At 43.1% G+C, this 16,095-nt stretch overlaps 1 protein-coding gene across 15 annotated transcripts in view; it reads right to left on the reverse strand.

The window, feature by feature from the left end:
- The window catches only part of HMBOX1 (homeobox containing 1), a 123,655-nt gene that overhangs the window by 37,750 nt on the left and 69,810 nt on the right, over window positions 1-16,095 (reverse strand). For all 15 annotated transcript variants that reach the window (XM_040597125.1, XM_040597124.1, XM_040597123.1 and 12 more), the window contains 2 exons: window positions 14,231-14,341; window positions 7,031-7,184 (listed from right to left, as the gene is read on the reverse strand). In XM_040597125.1, coding sequence (XP_040453059.1) covers window positions 7,031-7,184; window positions 14,231-14,341 — 265 coding nt within the window. The remainder of the gene's footprint in view (window positions 1-7,030; window positions 7,185-14,230; window positions 14,342-16,095) is intronic.

Here is a 16,095-nt window from a genome sequence, read left to right on the forward strand (position 1 = left end):
CCGAGGAAGATGAGCAACATTCCTGAGCCAACTGGTGGACATCGTTATATTGATGAGAAACTGATGGTCTGTTTCTAACAATGTACGAGCCTAATGGAAGAGGCCGAAAGACATTACTTCCTGCTCTGTTGTCAGCTTGAAAAGGGAGAAACGCAATGAATCCAAAACTTAAATCTCCTCCAAAGCCTTGCACAGGAAACTTAGATCCCCTATGGGGCCGGTATTAAGGTTCTGCTAGAAGACATAACTAAGAGTAATGGGATGAAATTAACTAAGAAAATTTCCTAACTGAATTTCAGGAGCTAATAGAGCTCTCATTTTCCCCAGGGAAGCCGTGGAAGCCCCAGCGCTCAGGAGAGCTGCACTAATAGCGCTTTCACAATCGGAAGAATTTCTAATAACGCATGTCAGGACTGATATCGCTCAGGGCCAGAACCATGCACAGGGCTCTGCTGGCCCAGCCCGGCACCGCCTGGCTGGGACCACTGCAGAAGGTGCGTCCTTCAGGAGGGGAGACAACGCCGAAGCTTCTATAGCATAAGCATGCAGCTAGTGGAAATACAGCATGACTGGTTTTGGTGCGGAGATGACTTTACTTGTCAACCTGGGTCCACATTAAAGGGGGAACAAGAACACAACCTGGTCAAATCAGACGAAGACTTTGGCAGTGATGCCACAGTAATATATTCCTGCCCCTTGGCAAAAAACAAAGGACACCTCTTCCACGATGCCAGCACAACTGTCAGTGTGATCATGCTTTTAACCAAACTGGGAACTTATCCAACTGAAACCAAACAAAATCAAGCAGATTTAAAAAAAAAAAACCACACCACAGGAAATTTGTGTATCTTTTTGTTAAACTTCCCCTTCCCTTTGCTCTTGGTTGTGCATTCCTGTCATTCGCCCTGGGCCAGCTCTGGCACACCCTCACTGCACAGCAAGCTGAACCAATTCAATAAAATGCATGGGGAAATAAAAGGGATTTATTTTTTCTGAACAGAGCTGAATTGGCTGGTATTTCAATCAGACAAGAAACATATCTGGCACAATGCAGAGTGGCAGGAGCAGGGAAACTGAGGAGGAGGAATTGAGAAGGGCGATGAGACAGGATAACACCTAAGGATGAGATGGTGACAAACTGTTAATTCAGCTCAGCTATATCATGAAACTATACCCTCAGTATCTTGGGAAATCTAAACCCATTTCTCTTATGAATAAAGTTGCCTTGGATCACAAAGCCAAGTGAAACACCCGACTGTTTTGCCGTCTATGAAATGGGGATAATAGATATCTATATCATCTAGTCTTATTTAACCTAAATACATCTATGAAAGGATGCTTCAAAAACACAGACAAGTGTTCAAATAAAAAACCAGACCCATGAAATCAAACCAAATAAACCTCAACCAGAAAGCAAAGTCCCTGCTGCCTAGACGAACTGAAATACTTTCAACTGATGAATTATTCATTTTGTTTAGAGCAGAATTTACAGTTATTTTAATTTAATCTTTGGATAAAGCATGTACTTAAAAAAAACACTCAGCTCCCCCATTCCTCCCCTCCCAAGTCTTTAATGGCACTCAAAAAAGTGCCTTAAAACGGGTATACAGTCATTGATTCTGCTGCCAATCTTAGATGGGTTTTTTGCCTGAAAAAGAAGATAAACCTCAACTCCAACATATGATTAGAAAAGAAGCACAAATCACTTCAAAAAAAAAATAAAATAGACAGACAAGACAACACAGCTTCATTTTTAAAAAAGAGAAAACCCTAAGGGACTTTTCGATTTTGTAGTTTTAATGAGAGAGGTTGAAAAGAAGTAAAGCAGAGAAAAGGAAAAAAAATTATTTGTGGGACAAGACGTAACGAAGAAGAACACGAAACTGAACCAGAAACAGACTTTCAAGTTTAACCTAAGGTTTTCACAGAAAGGACTACTGTAGTTGTAGCTCTGTTCCCAAAGGAGGGTAAGCCACACAACAACAGCACCACACACAAAACTCAGCATATTTCATGAGCAGGAGGCTCACGAAGAGAACAGGTCAAGGTTGATACCACTAGCACAGCAGCAAGAGGGAGCTTGCACTGCAGTTGTCTGGACCACACCTAGTCTGCAGTTAAATATAGAACTTTACTTTCTGGAACTATTGCTCCTCTTAACCTTCAGAGCATAAATATTCGGAGAGATATTTAAAAAAAGAGAGAGAGAGAGAGAGAGAGAGGGAGAAAGAGACCTGAATCTATTGTCCAAAATCTAAGCCTAGCGACTAATAAACTACCCTGGGAGAATTTCCAAAAAAGCAGTAAAGACTGGAGAATTGAATTACAGAAACCACAAGCAGCATTCTGGAAATCCAGTATAAACCAATTAGTTTCTTTAATACACATACCCTGTATACGGACACTTATGTACATTAGACATATAAGTATATCTGCTGGCCCTAACTCTAATCTTAATTCTATCAGGTTGGCACCAATATAATAATTAATAGCACTGGATTTTTTGTTGATTTAAATCTTTTAAAAAAGGAGAAACTAGCCATTCAACTCTCACCTTTCTCATTCAGTTCATGGGCCAAATCCTGACTGGCACTGTGTATTTTCAGTTGGAGAGTCTGCTCCTAAAAGCAAATCTCTCTAATTTTTGCGATCAAATTCAGATTCTTTCCTTGAAGTGCTCTCAGCTCGTCTGACACATCAACTTTTAGCAACCTCATTTCCTACCAACTGAATCCAAGTCAAAAGCATGTACCACAATTAACTGATAGAGCCACCCAAGACTTTGATCCTGACCGAAAGAACGTTTATACAGCTTTGCAGCAACGTTTCATAAGTTTATAGGAAGAAGCAGTTCTGCATAACCTACACAAGAGTTTTCATCAATGTATAGATTCAATCCTCTTATCTTCAGGCGTCTAACTAAATCACCAAAGTCAGGTCTAATTGCACAAGGCTCTTCTGTAGCCAGAGGGGAAGGTCCATAAAGCTCTCGTGACTTGCATTAGCGGGATGGAATTATCTTCTGGATCTCTCTTTTTCATTGCTGAATAGCTAGAAGCCTAGATGAACAAGCATTTTATTGAGGTTTCCAAACAAGACATGCAAAACTAGGTGCCTAAATCCCTGCGTGCACCCAACATCACATCAAGATGCTGCAGGACATACAAACACAATGCAATGAAGTTTGCATTTAATGAAGGAAAATGGTCCATTAAACTGAGCAAGATGCCTCCACTCATAGTCAAAATTTAATCCTTCAGAGGAAAATGCAAATCATCAGATAAATGGCACAAGATCACATGCAATGCAAACACCACTTTACTGGGCCAAATGCTTATTCCTGACCCTATGGCACCAAGTGAACCTGATCTGCTTGGGCCAGACACCCAGGAGTCTGGTTACCTTTACCCTGGCTGCTGTTATGAGTTGTATTACGGACAAGCCTGGAAGACACCAGTGACTTGTAAGTGAAATTAGTTAGCTTCTTCCTAGGGCTCCCAAGAGAGTGTTTTTCTCCCAGTCTTTCAAAACTTGTCACATAAACCAGCTCATCCCTACAGCTCAACTAAGCCTATGAAAGTACAACAGCTAAACAACCATATTCCCAACTTGCTTTATGGCGTAGTTTTATTGTCGTACAAAGCCTTTACCACAGCTCAAGTTTACTGTGTTCTTGTCTCAAGTAAAACTCCTCAGCCGTGCTTGCCAGTACCCACACACTGAGACTGAAATTCAGTGCTTGCGGTTGAACTCGCAAGGGCTTTGCAAATTAATGGCAAAGCCAGGATTACGGCAACGTGGAAGAAGTCTCCACTGAACAGCAGAGTAAGAAGAAAACCACAGCAGCAAAGACCTTACAGAGCACAAAAGGCAGCAAACAAAACTGAGAATGACAAAGAAGACAGAGGGTAATGAAAAATTAGATCAAGTGATTATATACCTGCATACACAACTGGATGATTTCCAGTGTCAACACTGACTTGCTTCTTTGCACACACACAAAACCAAATTTTGGGGAAGTACAGCCCTGCCAGCCTGACCTCGGTGCTGGGGCAGGTTACGGAGCAAATCATCCTGAGTGCCATCATGCAGCATGTGCAGGACAGCTGGGAGATCAGGCCCAGCCAGCCTGGGGTTATGAAAGGCCGGTCCTGCTTGATGAACCCGATCTCCCTCTACAAGGTGACCCTCAGTGGATGAGGGAAGGCTGTGGATGTCTGCCTGGACCTTAGGAATGCCTTTGACACTGTCTCCCGCAGCATCTCCTGGAGAAACCGGCCGCTCATGGCTGGGACGGGGGTGCTCTACACCGGGTTAAAAGCTGGCTGGGCGGCCGAGCCCAACGAGTGGTGGGGAATGGAGTCACCTCCCGCTGGTGGCCGGTCACCCGGGGTGCTCCCCAGGGATCCGTGCAGGGGCCGGTGCTCTTTAACATCAGTGATCTGGACACGGGGATCGAGCGCAGCCTGTGGGTGATGCCGGGCTGGGGGGAGCGTCGCTCTGCTGGAGGGTCAGCGGGGGGGTCTGGGCAGGCTGGATCGATGAGCCGCGGCCAATTGCGTGAGGGTCACCCCGGGCGGTGCCGGCCCCGCGCTGGGGTCACACCAGCCCCAGGCAGCTGCGGGCCGGGGCTGGGGGCTGGGAACTGCCCGGCGGGAAAGGGCCGGGGGGGCTGGGCGGCAGCGGCTGGGCATGAGCCGGCAGCGAGCCCAGGTGGCCGAGGCCAGCGGCACCCTGGCTGGTGTCAGCCATGGCGTGGCCAGCAGGGCCGGGGCAGGGACCGTCCCCCTGCGCTGGGCACCGGTGCGGCCGCCCCTCGAGCCCTGGGGTCCGTTCTGGCCCCTCACTCCCAGACAGAGCTTGGGGGGCCGGAGCGTGTCCAGAGCCGGGCACGGGGCTGGGGCACCAGTCTGATGGGGGGGCTGGGGGGTCAGCCTCGAGAGGAGGGGGGTCAGAAGAGATCTCACTCTTTACAGCTACCTGGAAGGAGGCTGCAGTGTGGTGGCATTTGGTCTCTTTTCCCAGATAACAACCAACAGGACAAGAGGAAACAATCTCAGGTTGCACCAGGGCAGGTTTAGGTTGGAGACTGGGAAACATTTCTTCACCGAAAGGGTGGTCAAACACTGGGACAGGCTGCCCAGGGAGGGGGGGAGTCCCTGTCCCTGGGGGTGTTTAAAAAAACGCAGACATGGCACTTAGGGACATGGTTTAGTGGTGGGTTTGGCAGTTGTGGGTTAACAGTTGAACTCTATGATCCTGAAGGTCTTTTCCAACCTAAATAATTCTATGAAATCTCAGACCTTTCTAACAGACACATACCAATCCATTACAGGTTGTCTGCCTTCTCAAGACCATCACAGCAGAGACAGGCTTTAGGAGAGATCTGAAGGAGGAAAGGGTAGTGCTGGCTTGCTTTGCTTTCTTGTTCTGCTCCCCGTTTCCACAGCACCTATCACAAAGGAGTCTGAGGCACTATCATGATTCAAACAGCAAAGAGCAGCAGCTACCGCACTTTAGGCCAAACAGAAACCAAGAAGGAAAAGACCAAAGAGCTCCAATTCTAATTCAGAGTAACTACTTCACATGCAGAGCGTTAATAAGGAGACGGTCCTGTCCTGATGGTACATATTGCTGCAGTGTTTTTGTCATCCTACATACTGCAATCAGGACAATCATACCAGCATTTTAAAGTGCTAAAGACCCTATAATGCACAGCGTACTACCTGCGTGGAAGGGGACACTAGAAAAATACACTCCCCTGTACTACCAGGTTTCAGGACTTTGCACGTGGGGCTAGCAGAGCAGAATGGATTCCAAACATTTACATTATTTCCTTTGGGGAAACATTCAGACAAAGCTGAAAAGATCAGTGCAGGGCCAGGACAGAAGAGGGAAAGAAACACTGGTCCCCGCCTGCAAAGACCCTGAAGTGGCCTGCAGCCACACAAGGTATGTCCATCTTGTGTGTAAAACAGCTTGGGTCCCTGAGGGAGCTCAGTATTTTGGTCTTGTCTTACACCAAAGGAGAGACACTCCTGCTAATCAGTTCCAATGACCCTTGTACAAGCAAGAGGAAAGAAAAGCATTACAGGAAAAGGCAAAAGCACATCCTAAAAAAAATCTGCTGGCCAAGGACTCAACGGAGTTGCAAACCAGAGAGGAGTGTGGCACACACAGTCATCTGCTGCTTTCATCAAAAGGAGGTTCCTCGTGTTCTCGGAGGGAAGAAAACTCCTCCCAGCCATTTAGCCCTTTAGAGAAGTACGCATTCATCCCTAAACTACATCTGAGTTCACAAGCCCTCTTCTATTATACAGTATTATCCACAAAAGACATATTACTGTAAGCAGAGGGAAAGGCAAAGCACATAGGCAGCCAGGAGACCAGGCTCAGAGAGTGCTTCGTCTCTGCAGGACTGAAGAGCGGGGAGCTCTAATGATCACCTGCCACTCTGCATATGTATTTGAAAGATCCACTTTGCTCTGTTCTGTTCCCAGCTCATGTAAAAGGGTTGTAAGAGCCTTTTTGGACAAGGAATCTACTGCTTGTCAGGCAAAGTTCTGCATCCCGAACAATTATAGTGCTGCTGAAATGCCAGTATCAACTATGAAATAACATGATACATTATGAGGACAAATCAGTACATTGGGAAAGGAGAAATGCAGAACGTAAAGAGCATGGAGACCCCCACCAAGACAGAGCCTGGATTAGGCTAAATGGAAAGGTTTCTGCAAAAGCAAAGGAAGAGCTGAATGTCAATACTCTCAGACCAAGTTAAGGACAAGATGTCTTAGGGGCTACAAAAAAAATGAGATATTGTCCAGAGCAGCATAACTTTTTTTAAACAACGGAAGGGGTAAAATAGCTCCTTCTACCCTGTCATCTAGAATCAAATGATTACACTGTTATTGGTTTGCGTGATGCTAAAACACATCCGTGAAAATGAAGCTGGTGTTCACCAAAGCAGGAAAAAGGATACTTGTATTGGCTTTAAAATGCCCATCTCCAAAACCCCAAAGTGACATACCTTTCCATAACAGCCAGGCACTCCTTTCTCCATGTGAACCGACTGCCTCGCCGTAGTCTGAAGGTCCCAGAGGTAGCTGTGACTGGGGGAGGCGTCTGTCTCCATTCTGGCTCTTCTATTGGGATAGGAGCGGGTCTCATGCTTAATGTAGCCCCTAAGAATAATAAATACTGTGTTTCCTAGTGGATTAAAAATCATGCCCATTTTCTTACTCCTGCTCATGAAAGAAAGACAAGACAGATGATGAAACCATTCGAACTAAAAAAGTAAAGCATTATCAAACAAAGACACCATAAAGATACACAAAGGCAACTAAAGTTCCCATCCCCAACCTCCAAGCCAGAGAGGTACCAGGTGACCATGGAAATCTAAGGGAGACATAATTGAGCTGATAGCCACTTAAGAAAAGCTGTCCTGTCTTCATCAAGAGAAGTGTCATACAGAAAGGGTGAGCTATGCCCCAGCTGGGATTTATTTAGGTTGCGCTGGCTACCTCTTCTGCCACAAAATGGGAAATAGCAGGTTTCTATTTAATTGTACAGCAGTCTCAGGAAGCAAAATGAATTTATACGAAAGGTATTTCAACATGTCCGAAGAGCTGAGTAAACACTTGAAGTAGCTCCACCGATACAAACACACCCTGTGACCTGTGCAAACACAGGCTCCCGAGTGCCAGGTTGCCTGAAAAAGTCCATGAAAGCAGATTAACATCACACCTTTCCTCTTCTGACCTCCTTTCTATAGATATATTTCTCCTTTCAAGAAGCCTGAGCTGGAAAGCATCAAGCGAGACAGGATGTGACAAAATGCCTTCAGGAAAGGCTCTTTGATTCCTTCCCCAACAGCCTCTCGGATAATAAATCAAGACACACTGGAAGACCAATCTTTCATATATCCCTTGGTGAGGATGGGAACCTGGTGTAGGACACTAGTACGTAAAACAGGGTATGTCTGAAGGACAGCTTTGTGCTCAGTGACTTCCCCTGGAGGGAAAAAATAGCTGGTTTTTGTGCAAAAAAATTAAAAAAAACCCCAGTTGTACGAAAAGATAAATCACCACCTATATCCCATATGCATACTGAGCTCAACTGGAATTCATTGCACTGAACCAGCCTAGATAGATCCAAGAGAAGCAGGCAACTCTGCTCACAGAAGGAATACAGTATTGTGCACACATAAAAGCAGGGCTGAGCCAGCAAATCCCCCTGGGTACACAGACTTGCTCAGAACGGTTAGGATTTAAGCATAAAAACATACTGTATTAGTGAAACAACACTGCTTCTTTAATATAAAACAGAGTAAAAGGGTCAAAGGAACTTAAGAGTTTAACCAATAAACAAATTCTTCAGTTAAAAAGCAAGAAATTAGCTATTTAGGCACTTGGCTGTGTTCCTTTCCAGAAATGCACAATGAGTATTTTCCTTACTGCCAGGGGTTCGCATCTGTGTTAGGTAGTGGAGCCCAAAGAAATGTAAAAATTTTACCCAGGAGAAGTCTATAGGAAGTGAAGCCCACAGCCTCTTGCATGCACAACAGACAGTGACTCTTACTAATTCCCAGCTAACGAGCCTACGCAGATTACTTAAGTTTTATTGACACATGAAATATTTCTTATATTGCCAATTTATTGGGAGGCCATTTCAAGGAATGTTCCCTACCCTCCCTTTCCAGTACTTCACAGTTTAGGGGGCTGTATCAAATTGCTAGGCTTTAAATACACTTAAAAAACTAAAAAACTTCTTTTAAAAAATAAAATTTCAGAAGAGGCAGGGGGGAACAGGACAAGAAATTAGCTTTCCCTGCATTGCCTTAGCAATATACTTTCCCTACCCGAGGATTTCATTTCGTAGGGAGAATATAGGAGTATCAGTGATGCCTAACATCAAGAAGGTAAGAGACGCAGAGTACTTCCATTAAATTTGCCTGAGACTCTTCAAAGCTTGAAAAAAATAATCTGCATTTCAAGCATAAATTTCCTCCTGTTGCTACTACATTCACTTACTGACCTTGCTAGATCAATTTACCTATTTTTCTTTTCTGTGGGGTAACATCAATAACAGCAGCACATAAGAGAGAAGTATGCTGAGAATTACAAGAAGTACCCACCACTGTTTTTGCACAACATAAAGACAGAAGCATCTAAATGCACCAGGGGCCCAAAATGTGGTTGGATGCACGAGTGGCAAGAGTGGTGGATGCATGCACTACTGCCACATTTGAAAAGGAAACTATGGAGCTTTTCTTCACCCCCCTCAACTAAGTGAGCACTTGGGGATCCTCTTTATTCTGCTGTTCCAATGCTTCATTGCAATCTTGTTGCCACCCAGCTCCGCTACTTCACCACTTAGTAAGTTACATCCTAGTTTACTAGCTCATATTCTTTTTACAACCCCCTCAAACAGCTTTTAAGTAGTGAAACTTCTCTCGAGCAGAACAAGCGAGGCAAACGCAGTATGAGATCTTCATCTTCGTATATGCATCAAAAAGCAAGACGTCTGTAAGGGGTATAGAGGTGAACCATCTGGGAAGAACTCCTTTCACAGAGAAAAATGAAAAGCGACATCTCTCACTACCTGCCAGTGCTGAGCACCTTTTACAACAGCACTGCATTTTCGTCATGCAAGCCAGCATTTTTTCAGATGCGGGGTATGACTCTGGGTATGTATGTTGCAGGTGGGTTTTGGGGAGAGGAGGCAAAAGCGGTGCTTTCTAACTGAAATGCAGCTCTATCTCTACTCAAAATTCGTCACAGCAAAGGCGTACCTTCTCTCAGCGCACCCCAGACACCACCCCGAAGGAAGAGCATTGCTCAAGTGCAATCGCTGATCCACACCACATGCCTTGGAGAGGCCCTGCCATACAGGGGTGATGCGCAGAATGGTTGGAGCAAGCCTCAGGCCATCTCCAAGCTCCAAGAAACCTTTTACTGGCAAGCCTTTGCAGCAAGCACCTATCATATATTATACTGATAAGAACAGATGTCACACTGTATTTTTAGCCAGGCTGACCCCAGATCACATAACAAACACCTTTCGGTTACTACTGAGCCAGGCTAGATTTGAATCAGCAGCCTGCACAGCAAAAGGTTCCCTACAGAGCTCACTGCTTGGATGGAAAGGATCAGAGCAGGGACTGTTTTCTCTGCAGCTCTGTAAAACAGTAAATCACCAACAATATGTTCCCACTGCAAATCTCGTGGGATATCCAGCCATGATTTTCTGTTGGGTTTTTTGTTATGGTTTGGTTTTTTTGCTTGGTTTTGGTTTTTTTTCTGGTAGACCTTTATAGCTAAAAAAGAACGGTTATGGGAATAACACAAGAGATGCTACATCTTGATAATAACTACCTTTCTTTTTCCCTTTGGTTCAAGGAGGAAGAGCACATGGTTTTCTCCAAGGAGACCACAGTGGCCTACCTATTACAGAAGACTGGCAGAAATAAATATCCAGCCTAAATGGAAGTAATCTGTATCCATCTAACTTCAGCACGTAACTTCTAGGTGCCAGCTTCAGTTTGCAGTACACAACAAAAGACATGCTCAAGTTACTTTGTAACAAACTTTCCATGTTGCCCAAGACCCAGTGCCAGCCAAACTACTCACGCTAGCAACTACCAATGTAAAAAGAAATATTTATTTTAAACCCATGGGCTCTGAAAAAAATAGAACATTATAGGACTCTGTGCTCATACACTGGCTTCTGAAACTCATACTATTTATCTACTGCCAAAACGCTTTCAGTCCTCTACAAAACACAAGAGATATGGTGCCTGTCTGAAAAAAACTCGATTTAAATGAAAAGCACCCCTATTAATTGGATTAAAGACCTTTCAAAAACTAGTATTTAGCACTGACTTCTTCAGCAAAAAACTCCTTAAAGCAAAAACCTACCTTCCTCCCTAATTGGCAACTGTTTCCAGAAAAATTTACAATGACTAGTATACTGGAATTCGCAACATTGCTGTTAACTCTGACATCAGTCCTACCAGGAAAATGTTGATCAAGACATTTTTGAGCAAGATTATTGCATACAGTAGGAACAGTGAGGGGTTTTTTTTTTTCTGATCCATGAGACTTAAGTCTCTTTTGCAATGTTCCAAGTCTGTCGTTGTCTGAACACCCACCACCAAAGACAGGAAAAATACTGAAACTGCCCATGCAAACTAGCAATCAAACCTAAGCAAATAACAAACAGCATATTTAAGAGGTCAAAGCAAGCTGACACATAACGGAAGTGATGGAATTGCTGAGTATCTTTGGTATAGGAGCAATATCTAGCAATGTCTCAACAGCAGTGCCGTCTCAAAACTGCTCTAAAGCTCTACAACAAGAAGTTCTTCGGTTAGCAGATGCAGGACTGCTTGTGGATGATTTAAAGCATTAAATAGCACCATTATACAACTGAAAAAAAGAAAAATAAAATCTCTTTTGATGTATTTGTAAGTAATCCTTTGCTTATATAAACATAGCGAAGCCTTTGCTGCGAGGACCTTACAGGCAAGGCAGGCAAGTCCCACGCAGGAAACCATCTCATCTTTATCTAGGAGATGGGAAAGTGAGGTGCAAAGGTGAAATCATTTGCTGTGAGTCGTACAGAAAAACTGGTAGAGCCAAGAAAAGACTACAGGTCTGCCAAGTGTTCTCCAGTGCTTTACACACAAAACTGCTATTCTTCCTTTACAGTCCATAAAATAATTACAGCTGGTGTCCTAGTCCTTTCAAAACTGTTCTGATTTTAAGCGAGAAGTTTTCTTTCCATTACTACACAAACAAATTCAGTCAGAAGGTAGACTTACTCTGAAGACCCAGTTTTCCAAAATAAGGATTAAAGAAATGGGGGAACTAAAAGTTCCTGAAGACCTCACTTTGCCCATCGGTAACTCAAACACAAAGGTGCTTCTGAGCAGAGAGATCTAACACTATCACTCAAAGGAGAACGATCGAGATTTTATTCCCAGCAGCTGGAACTGGAAAAGAGGGGATATATGGGAATAGAAAGCCAAACGTCACTTCACAGTAAGTGAGCAAATAGGAAAAACACATGCCAGTCATTTTAAGTTTCGTCAAAGGAGGACAATCTCTTACACTCTACAGAGAGCGCAGTGATGGCATCACTACCTGGTGAACGTGGCAGGAGGCTCTACTGATTTCCTCAATTTCTGACTCTAAGGAAGACAGCAGAATGGCTAGTCTAGTCTACTAACCACATGATATTGTGAGTACTATCCAAAACTTGGGCTCCAAGTTGATTTTAAAACAGTAATTCGAATCCTGGATTCTCTGGACAAGGTGGGTACCTTCCTTAATACATTGTATACCTTTGCACACATGCATGTTAATTAACTCTTGGCTAGCGCATCCGACCTGAAATTTAGTAGATGGCAGTAATTCAGAGAAGTGGATTATCTTGGAAACTAAGGGTTCCCTCCTTTACCTCAGTCTCTACAAAGAAACAAAATGTTTATTTGGTTCTAAAGGAAATTTAAGTGCATCCAAACAGTCCCTTGACATAGGCAGAGGAGCCATTTTGCCTTTTATACTTCTTGAAAGCGCTGTGTAAGATCTCTTATTTGAAAAAAGGTTACACTCAAACAACCACTCTTCAAGTGATTTTCCATGTGTGTCTAAAGAAAAGCGAACAAGACCTCAGCAAGACAGCACATCAGAAAAGCAGAGGTTAACATCAATTCATTCCAATTTAAGCCATAACCTTCAGTGTTGCAAGTCCTCCTTCCTTAGACACTTCTCAAGAGTAAAAGGACAAATAAGATGAGAGCTTGTGGATATGGGGAAAGAAAGAAGACTAGAAGGAAGAAGTAAAGATTTTAGTGCTAAGTTTGACAAAGCTTCTGTTATCCCAGCACAGAGTACTATTTCTTAAACAGCTCCAAACAATATCGCAAGAAAAGATGCAAGGAAAGATTAACAAAAGTTTTCATCGTTACGAGAGGACTTTGGTTTTGTTTTTTTCCAAAATACATCTTCTAAAAAACTCTAGTTGTCTCCACTGTTTTGGAGGCAATACCTTCCCTAAAAGGGAAATGGCTGAGGGTTACTTTGTAGGGTACAACTTGAGGCTTTCAAAGCAGCTGATGGTTGCACCCAGTAACTTTGCTGATCCTTAATATCACAACTCCAGCCACTGCAAAATCAAGGCTTCCTGGCGATCCCTGCAGCCAGCCAGCATCTCGCAAGCCTTGGTACTTTCATTCTTTAAAACAATTTTCTAGATGCTTAACAGAAAGGACAGGCTCAGCTGTCAGATTGAACCCACCCAATTTTAAGCTAATGTATTCTCAGGCCAACTGACAGCTGGAGCCTCTTGATTTTCAGCTTACACACAAAGCAGAAATTTTGAGGATCTGTTTTCACTGGAATTTTTCTTAATAGAATTCTGGATACTGAAGCCAAGTTCATATTAGAGAGCCTGAGTCTTAAATTCCTTAAAACAATTACACAGTTAATTCAATCACGCCGTTGTTTGAAGGAAATTAAATGTAAATATTTTGATCTTTACAATAGAACTGCTAGAGGGAAAAATAACAATTGTGGTCAAACAAAATCTATGGAAAAGAACAATGCAAGGAAATTAATTCAACTGTGATTTTGAAGATTGCTGGTTATTTATTGAAGATAATAAGGAGCTTTACTTCTCTTTTTATATTTAAGATCTGTTTTGAGAGTTGGAGAAGCAGGTGGGATTTGAGGGATGCATCTCTACTTATAACTGTTACTATCAACATCCCATCCATGAGCTTGAGATCCAACCCAAAAGCCTCTGAAGTTATCCCAAAGTTCTTCTCCATCAAGCTGCGTATTTTTTTCTGCAATGATATGCATCCATCATCAATGTTTTCTATCTGTTCTTTCTGAATGAAGAGCCTCGGCATCTCTTTCATGTTAGCTGACTACCACTCCACTGCCTACTTCTGATTCCCAGTCAGCTAGCAGTGAGGGACAGGGCAAGTAACCATGACCGAGGAGCTGGACAGACAGCTCTGGATGAGTCAGCTCTGCATCATTTACTGCAAAGAGCAGTGCAGATTTCTTTCTAACCTACTAAAAAGTACTCTGGTCCAAGGGAATACCTCTACTATACACGAGACCAAGAAGTGAATGATCAGTGATAATAAAAAACAGTGACAAAAGGCTTAGTTTCCATAAGTAAAACAGCAGGAGATGTTTAGGCTGTAGTTGTTTACCGGGATTTGTCTTCTCAAGCTGGTACCATCTGTAAAATGCCCTTTTCTTTTGTTCACTCAGGTCCGACCCCTGCTGCAACAGCCAATGGGAGATCCGGCTCTGACTGATACCTGTAAAAAAAACAGAACAAAAACAGAAACAACAAAAAAAAAAAGGAAATAGAAAGAGGAAGAGAAAACTTGTTCTTTTTCAAACATTTTAAAGTGGTTTATATATATAAAAGGTGTTGTCTTACAAAGCCTAGGAAGTCATGTTTCAATCACAGAAAAAGTAGAAAGTTCAAGCTTCCCAACCTCATACCTCACTGTTTAAAAACTTCTCCCTGGTGTTATTTGCAACCTTACTCAAGTATATCCTGGAATTTGCACAATCAACCTACAAGCAAAGAGGGTACAAACTGGGAAGCCAAATGTACCACTGACTTGAACTGTCCACAAATTCCCCAGCTCTTAAATTTCTTCATCTGTGGAATGGGAACTAGTACCTTACCCACTATTATATATAAATAATGATAGTTAGGAGATCATTATCATTCAGTGCTTGCATAAGAAAGGAGATAAACATAGAAACAGTTTATGTGATATAGATCACATCAGCCCAGAAATGGAGCAAGCCAACCATCAGCAGCTGTAACAGCAGCCAGAAACCAAAGCAGAAAGGGCAGCTGCCTGACAGCAAAGCAGCATTCGAGCTCCAAGTATCCAGGCAAGATTAGGGACATGAAGTTCCAGAGCTTTTACAGCAAGACTTCTAAGAAAACAGTAAAAAAAAGGAAAAAAACCCTGGAATAGTTATTTCCAAAGCATGACACTGAATGAAGGATCGATGCGGAATGGGAAAAGAAGTCACTAGAAGGAGAGGAACCAAATAAAGCAAGAGATCTAAAAGTTCACTAGGACGTGAACCATAGGTTCATTTGAAATATCAAAAAACATATAGTTTGCTGACTAATTGAAGCAGTCTTTCAGGTAGGAGGGCTCCCTGTGCTTTTCACAAGGCTCTTCAGCTATCAGAAAGCATTAACAACATCTAAACTCTCCTGAGATCTGAAGTTTTAGGAGGTGCTCCAAGTAACAATATACTCCTGAACACCACCTGTGCCACCCTCTGGCTTGGTGCTAACACTGAGGCAGGTCAAAGGCTGGTTTTCACACAGAAACCAAACTACCTCTCCCCTCTCTTGAGATGCATCAAGGTTTTATAAGATCTCATAATCATATTTAGCTCATGAAAAACAATCCCTTGGAGTTTTACCGTTTCTAATATGGGAGGTTTACTATGCTCTTTTTTTCTGTTTTGTTTTTCGGTTTTTTGGCATTGAACACTGAAGCTAGTTAACTTTAAAACGATTCAACTTGACTCTTAGGTATCATATCCAGGTGGGTTTACTCCAAGCAGATTTTTACAGTTACAGGGTTTATGCTCTTAACTGTTCTTCCTTATACAGAATTCCAGAGCCTATGAAGTTTTAATTGCCCTGGGGAAAAGGGATAGGTGTCTTTTGTTTCGAGTACAGAAGTTTCAACAGTGCTCTGCCCACAAAACATACCCTGGTTTGGTTTTGTTTCCCATACATCTGTTTCTCTTCTCAACACCCCTCTGAAGGGACTGCCTTTGCCCCACACCTGAAGCTCAGCAACAGCTGGGGCAGTCAAGAGCTGACTGTCCCCCAGGGCCCACATTGGGATGTATAACTGAGTTTATACTACTAGGGAAGTGGAATTATTCAACCAAACACAAACCTTAGATTCTGCCAAGTTTGCATCAGGTAATTGTGGATGCATACATGTTAATACCAAAAGAAGTCAATATAAGTTGATAAAACTCTCTGGCCCAAAACAAGGCTTCAAGTCTAGTTGAAATC

This window comes from Falco naumanni, chromosome 6 (genome assembly GCF_017639655.2).
Source record: "Falco naumanni isolate bFalNau1 chromosome 6, bFalNau1.pat, whole genome shotgun sequence".
Lineage (NCBI taxonomy): Eukaryota > Metazoa > Chordata > Aves > Falconiformes > Falconidae > Falco > Falco naumanni.